This window comes from Macrobrachium nipponense, chromosome 4 (genome assembly GCF_015104395.2).
Source record: "Macrobrachium nipponense isolate FS-2020 chromosome 4, ASM1510439v2, whole genome shotgun sequence".
NCBI lineage: Eukaryota > Metazoa > Arthropoda > Malacostraca > Decapoda > Palaemonidae > Macrobrachium > Macrobrachium nipponense.
Window position 1 is genome coordinate 106,609,455 of NC_061100.1, and position 7,500 is coordinate 106,616,954.

Sequence of the window (7,500 nt, forward strand, 5' to 3'; positions counted from 1 at the left end):
CTAGTTCTTTAGTCTGTCTCGTGTATTGTCCGTGCATTGGTTGTTGTGCCAGTCCTCTGTTCTGTTTGTCATTCTCCTGTCTGTATATTTCTGGGTCTTCGTCTACTTTTATCAGTCCTTCTTACTATTATTATTATTATTATTATTATATTATTATTATTATTATTATTATTATTATTATTATTATTATTATTATTATATTCAGAAGATGAACCTATGCATACGGAACAGGTCCACAGATTTAAAAGTCAAGCTTCCAAAGACGTGATTTGATGTATAGGGAAATGCCGAAAGAATAGGCCTCACATATTAAAAAAAATTTAAAAAATGAATAAATTCAATAAATAAACAAAAATGTATATCATTGCAAGCAGAATAGTACATATATTCTTGAGCAAACCCTCTTGAACGAATTTCCTCTTCATCTATCATTAAGGCAAATTATATTTTTTGGTGGCGTGGAGTTTCTTGAAAATCCAATATATTGTAAATTAGTTTTGTTTTTATCACTGATTGCTTACGACCTATTCAAAAGGACTTTACAGAACGTTGGTCGATTTTTATTTTTATTAGAAGCTATGGCATATTGGATTACATGATTCTTGTCAGATATATACTGAAAGATAAGGAATTCTCTGAATGATGCGTCGTACTTTGAAATCACTGTAATAAGAAATTGTATTATAATAAAATAAATATAACCATTAACGTTTACTGACAACACATAACAAGACTCTTGTATCAGTCAGGTTCAGAGCTAATTTTAATTTATTGTCCACATTTTGCAAATAGAAACAATTATTGGAGAGCCTTAACTTTCCTTCTCAGTGAGAGTTTTTTTTTTTTTTTTTTTTTTTTGAAGGAGGGGGGGGGGGCGCCCCAGTTTTCAAAGATAATGATTTTTCTGATATCTTGATAGCACGGTGCATTGAAATTGCTTAATTGTTCATTATATATATATATATATATATATATATATATATATATATATATATATATATATATAATCAAACAACACGTAATTTCAATGAACCAGTCACAAAAATATCAGAAAAATCCCTATCTTGAAAAGGGTACACGGACCAAAGAGTCACAACAGGGGCAACGGTCATTTAGCGTCAGCGAGGTCATGATCACCACCCCCACCGCCCCGTTATGACTTCCCAGTACAGCGGTTTCAGTTCGCAAAAATGTGGACACGACTAATTAAACGCAGCTCTGGGCCAGGCTGATAGAAACCTTGATATTAGGTTTCAATAAATATGTTAATGAATTTTTCTTTTAACACTTAATTTTCACCATAATGAGCACAAGGACGATGCATCATTCATAGAATTCCATGCCTTTCAATATCTATCTAGAAAAAAATGAATGTAATCGGATACGTCATGGCCTCTAATAAAGATCTCATTCGAGCCATAGTCTGCCAACTCCTTTGGACAATAGCGTAAGCAATCAGTGACGAAAAGAAACTAATTTTCTGTATATGGGCTTTTCAAAGAATACAATATATCCAAGTGACAGTTTAAGAAGACATTCGTAGACGAAGGTTTGCATAAGAGTATATGTATTATTTTCCATCCATTGGATACCTTTTTGTTAATTTATTTAATTCATTCTTTTTTTCTCATTTTTGTTTTCAATTTTTATTGAGTAAGATCTTTATGTACTTCAGTAGACCTCCTCTTACGTATGTACGTATATACGTATCGTGTGTGTGTATATATATATATATATATATATATATATATATATATATATATATATATATATATGTATGTATGTATGTATGTATGTGTATGTGTATATATATATATATATATATATATATATATATATATATATATATATATATATATATATATATATATATATATATATATATATATATATATATATATATATATATATATATATATATATATATATATATATATATATGGATGGGCGTCTATTCTGCAAACTATATCACGCACAGAAATAACTTAAAAAAGAAATCCTACAATTTCACTTGAAAAAGTGTCTTCCATTAAAACCAACACCATTCTGTCATTTTTATGCCACCGTACTTTTCTTTTGAAAACCCAAGTTCATTCCAGAATTTCTCATTTTCTTTTCACCTTTTATTTCGAAGCCTTACTAAGCTCCATTCCACCATGATATCACATTTTTTTCACGCCTGTCCGATGACTATGGATTCCACAGACATTGACAAGTGTATGATCCATTCGTTTTATGTGGCGTTTTTTTTTTTTCTTTTTTGAAGGAGGGCTTGGGGTGGGGTGTACCGTCTTAATCTGGCGTGAAGTTTCGACATTTCTACAATTCTTATCTTTGAGTGCCAGATATTTTTGTTCTTGTTAGAAATGAAAATTATAGCCCCGTGTCGATACCTGCACTAGTATTTGGCATGATTTCTTTATAATGTTCTAAAACAAACTGTATCTCTCAGGATCAAATATGGATATTCGTTCGTTATATAAAACATGTCTGAAGAAAACTATATGTGTAAGGATATAATATGAATTTTTTTATAGTAACGAAATGCGACTTAATGAGTAAAAGCTTAAAATTCTGTTTTTTTTTCGGTATTTGCCAACGTAACCAATAATTTATTATTCAGTCTTTGAATATAAGTTATTACTCTTATTAGCAATACTCATAAATTTATATAGAGTAAATAGAAATGCCTTTAACTTAGGGAAGCTGTCAAATGACTCATTATTTCGATTAACTAAGCAATGAGAAAAGTAGCAAATCATTAAAAAATTAAGAAGCTCAAACTTATATAAATATAAAACAAAGACTGAAACAATATTCAGAAACTAAGGTCAACGACTCATTGCTGAGAATGTCTTATAACAATGAATTAATCAAAGGCTCGATACACGCCAGGAATAAAAAAATAAAAAAAGGAACTTTAATGAAGGAAATGCTAAATCAGAAAGTCTTACGAATTAATATTCGATGAGGAAACAGGTATCAAAAGTAAAGAGGAAAAGTTATGAATCCCATTCTGAGCAGGAATTATTACGGAGCAGTTTTAGACCTGAAATAGATTATCATTTGAGTGTATTGGCAACGGCAAAATTGTTGATGATGATATTGTAAAAAAGTTCTGTTCCTGTTCTCTCTCTCTCTCTCTCTCTCTCTCTCCCCGTTTTAAAATCTTTGCTCCGCGCGTTCCTTCAATCTTGCGTCCCGAAAGGAACGCCAACTCCAGCACGATGTCCTTAAAGATGATGGAGAAATCCTTCGGGGAAGGGAGAAGGATGGTAGTTATAAGATGGCTGGTCCTAAGCCCCTATGAATACATTATTTTCTCTTAGGATCTCTCTTCCAGGACACGGGTATATATGGCTGGAGCTCTCTCTCTCTCTCTCTCTCTCTCTCCTAGAGTTTTATTAACTGCCTCTATTATGATTTCAGGCAAAAAGGCCCTTCTTCATTTTCTGTACCTCCTGGGAAATGGAGTTTGCCTTTTTAAATGATAGTGTACTTTATATTTTCTCCCTCATAGGAGGGTCTCTTGATTTTTTTTCCCTTAACTTATGCCATTCTTGCGTTTATTCTTTTTACTTGAGGATAAACTCTTTTTACTTTAGAATAATGCGAGGTTTTAACCCAGCAAAAAAAAAAAAAAAAAAAGTTCCTTTAGGGTTGTAGCAACTCTCTCTCTCTCTCTCTCTTCTCTCTCTCTCTCTCTCTCTCTCTCTCTTACACATTGTCCACACGAACACACACACACACACACACACACACACACACAGAGGAATCCTACAACCCTGAAGGAAACCTATATTTCATCTGATATGAAAGATAAATTTTACAGAAGATTCCGTTTGGTCGTTTAGTAAGTCAAAAATGTCTTTCTTAATCCCAATATGGCCAAGAAACTATCAAATTTAGTGGTAACTCCATGACTGACTGTACGATTCGATGTGGTTTTATTGTATTCTGGTAAGATTCTTATATGCATCAAAATAATATGATTTTTGGGGCTTTGAAAATATATATATTTCAATACTGACAAACTATATCAGCGACTTCAAGTAATTTACTGGTAGCTCTAATGTTATTCACAAACACACAGACACACACAAACACATATACACTGAAAGGTTATGTTCGACGTACATATAACTATTGTCAGTTACTTTGAGGAATTTATACCAGGTCATTATACGTTTCACCACACCCATACATGCATGTACACAGTGGAAAGCTACGTAGAATAAAGGAATTTCTAATGTACCTTACATCAGGTCATTGCCTGTTTTGCCACACACATACACACACGCGCGCGCGCGCTGAAAAGGCTAGGTAGCACTCATAAATAACTATTAGAAGTTATCGTAAGGAATTTGTTATCTACATTACATCAGGTCATTATACGTTTTACACTCGCATCCAGTGTAATATGAAAATAGATTTAGTGGGACTTATCCTAGAGTACAAAATCATTCCTCTCTTTCCATGTTCTTCTCCTTCCAGGACTGTAAAGTAAACTAGTCATTCCTCGTTTTCCAGGGTTTTAACGTACACTCTCCATTCTGATTTTTTCAAGATTTTTAATGTACACTTTTAATCACACTCTTTCCAGGTTTGTTAAGTACACTATAGTAAATTCACATCAAGCGTGCATATGATGTCTAGACCAGTCCCCTTAGGGCGCTCCTGATTGGCTGCTGATAAGCCAATCACAGGTATGGAAACTCTCAGTCTCTCGAGACAGAGTTCACATAGGCAGGATGTTCGTTCCAGCTTTCCTGAGGGATACTTTTGAAAGACGTATCCTTCAGGAGAGGTGGAACATACGTCCTTCCTATGTGAACTCTCTCGAGAGAGACTGACAGTTTCCAACCCTGTGATTGGCTTACCAACGGCCAATCAGGAGCGTCGTAAGAGACTGCCTAGACATCAGATGCACGCTTGAGGTGAACCTGATATAGTCAATCCTCTTCTCGTTTCTTTCGCAGGCCAACCGAGACCCCACCTGATTTGGTGGAACGAAAACAAATTGCTGGACGACGTGGCGGAGGAGAAACTGAAAGAGGTCACGGTCAATACCCTCACTCTGCCCTCGCTCTCCCGCGGTGACCTTTATAAGGTGTTCACCTGCCAGGCCTCGAATTCGAACATATCAGCCGCCTTGGCTGCTGCTGTTACGCTGGATATGAGCTGTGAGTTATTATTATTATTTTTTTCTTTGGTCTATCACAGTCCTCCAATTCAACTGGGTGGTATTTATAGTGTGGGGCTCCGGGTTGCATCCTGCCTCCTTAGGAGTCCATCACGTTTCTTACTATGTGCGCCGTTTCTAGAATCACACTCTTCTGCATGAGTCCTGGAGCTACTTGAGCCTCTAGTTTTTCCAGATTCCTTTTCAAGGATCTTGGGATCGTACCTAGTGTTCCTATTATTATTATTATTATTATTATTATTATTATTATTATTATTATTATTATTATTATTATTATTATTATTATTATTATATTGAAGGCGATTGCTGATTCAGCTGCATTTATTTCATAGAAGTTCTTTTCTATTTTTCTTATTACGGCTTTTCAATATTATTTACTAGGCTGGCGAGTAACACGCCTATTGACACATATCCATCCAATGGGCGCGTTACACGCCAGCCTAAATAATATTGAAAAAGCCGTAATAAGAAGAATAGAAAAGAACTTCTATAAAATAAATGGCGCTGAGACAGCAATCTCCTTCAATAGAACCTGCTTGAAAGAGGGTCTTCTACCTAAATATTATTATTATTATTATCATGATTGGTGAAACTAATCCAGTTATATATATGTACATATATCTAGAGATAAATTTACACAGAAAGCTTATAAAGATACTAAAGACGAAATTTCCATATAAAGATGCCAAAAACTAAGTTTACATATAAAGGTACTTAAAAATAAATTTTGCATACAAAGACTAAAATTTACACATAAGGGTACCATGACTAGTAGGATAAATATGACCGATAGACAACGTATTAAAAGAATATACGAGGTGGAACTGAAAAAAAAGAAAAACTACAAATGGCTTTTATGGATACGGTAAACCACAAAGCCAAATACTGATATCTCGTAATTGCAAGACATACATAGCAAGCGACCCCTATTGTCGCTGCAACAGTCTTGTACTTCTGTGGGTCACGCAACGAAGTATGATTGCTTGTTATCATGAACTGTCTCTACTGATTAGTCCCTGAAACTGAAAGAATCCATTAGATGGCGTGCGTCCTTGAATATGTAATTGAGAGAGAGAGAGAGAGAGAGAGAGAGAGAGAGAGAGAGAGAGAGAGAGAGAGGCTAGTGCATTACTTTTTCGCAGTGGATTGCAACGGCAAGCCCAAAATGGCAGTTGACATTCAGAAAAGTTCTTTGTGTAGTGAAATATAAAAATTGCTCGTTATTGTTCTGAAGTAAATCTGATATTTGAAATCTTCATTTGATATATGATTTCCTTAATTTACTGTGGAATGACAGTGTGACCGTTGCGTAATAACTTTCGTCTATAAAATATTAAAACTGAAAAGTTTGTCCGTTTGTTTGCGAGCCTGAAGTTAAACGGGGCTGGTGCTGTCCGTAGACTTTCTCATCCGGCTCCTTCCATCACCCATCCCACCTCCCCTCCTTTCTCCTTCACCCAATGGTTGATCCAGTATTCTCTGTAGCTACATCCCGCAGCAGGTGAAAGCTTATATACACGAGCATTCACTCAGTTAACACATTTATACATTATTAACCCAAATGATTTCTTCCCTGTACACAGTCCCACCTCTGGATGTGCGGATTCACGGAGACGTCAACCGTCCATTCTCCGAGGGAGAGAGGTATCAGATCGTCTGCGAATCATCTGGATCTCGGCCCACGGCTACAATCACCTGGTGGAAGAACAGCATCCTCATGACAGATGCCAGGACGCAGGTCAGTATCGCTTGGAAATTATTTATAAAGATTAAACCTTGGGTGAGGTCACAAGGCAGTGAATGAAAGGACTGAGACAATGTGATGCATGAAATTGCGGTTATTGTTATGTAATCTGGTTGATAATTGTTCGGTTTAAAAATATATACATAAACACACACACACATATATATACAGGGTGTCCATAAAGTTGCTGCTATAAATTTGTCACATACAATTTATAGCAGCAACTGCCGGTACAAAAGTCAGATGATGGAATCGGCCTTGATTAAACAGAGACAGGTAATGAACATCTCAAAGAGCGCAAGGGATACAAATGCCATTGATAAAGTTTTCATTCAACCAACGCTTAAGAGGATTAAAGGAAGATTATCAGTGGGAGTGACCTAAATTGGATTACCTGTGGATGATCTCTTGGTATAAATACCACCTTTTCTGCAACTTTTCTCATTCATCTACCTAAAGAGGGAGACAGCAGTCTCTGAAATATAGTATTTTCCCTCTATATTTTGGCTTTTTTATGGGCTCCTTTTATCAGATGGAATTCTGTTGTATCAGA

General features: G+C 35.3%; 1 protein-coding gene across 2 annotated transcripts in view; it reads left to right on the plus strand.

Annotated features, from left to right (window-relative positions):
• The window catches only part of LOC135211056 (nephrin-like), a 223,005-nt gene that overhangs the window by 199,065 nt on the left and 16,440 nt on the right, over positions 1 to 7,500 (plus strand). For both annotated transcript variants that reach the window (XM_064244113.1, XM_064244112.1), the window contains exons 5-6: positions 4,980 to 5,183; positions 6,787 to 6,941. In XM_064244113.1, the coding sequence (XP_064100183.1) occupies positions 4,980 to 5,183; positions 6,787 to 6,941 (359 nt within the window). The remainder of the gene's footprint in view (positions 1 to 4,979; positions 5,184 to 6,786; positions 6,942 to 7,500) is intronic.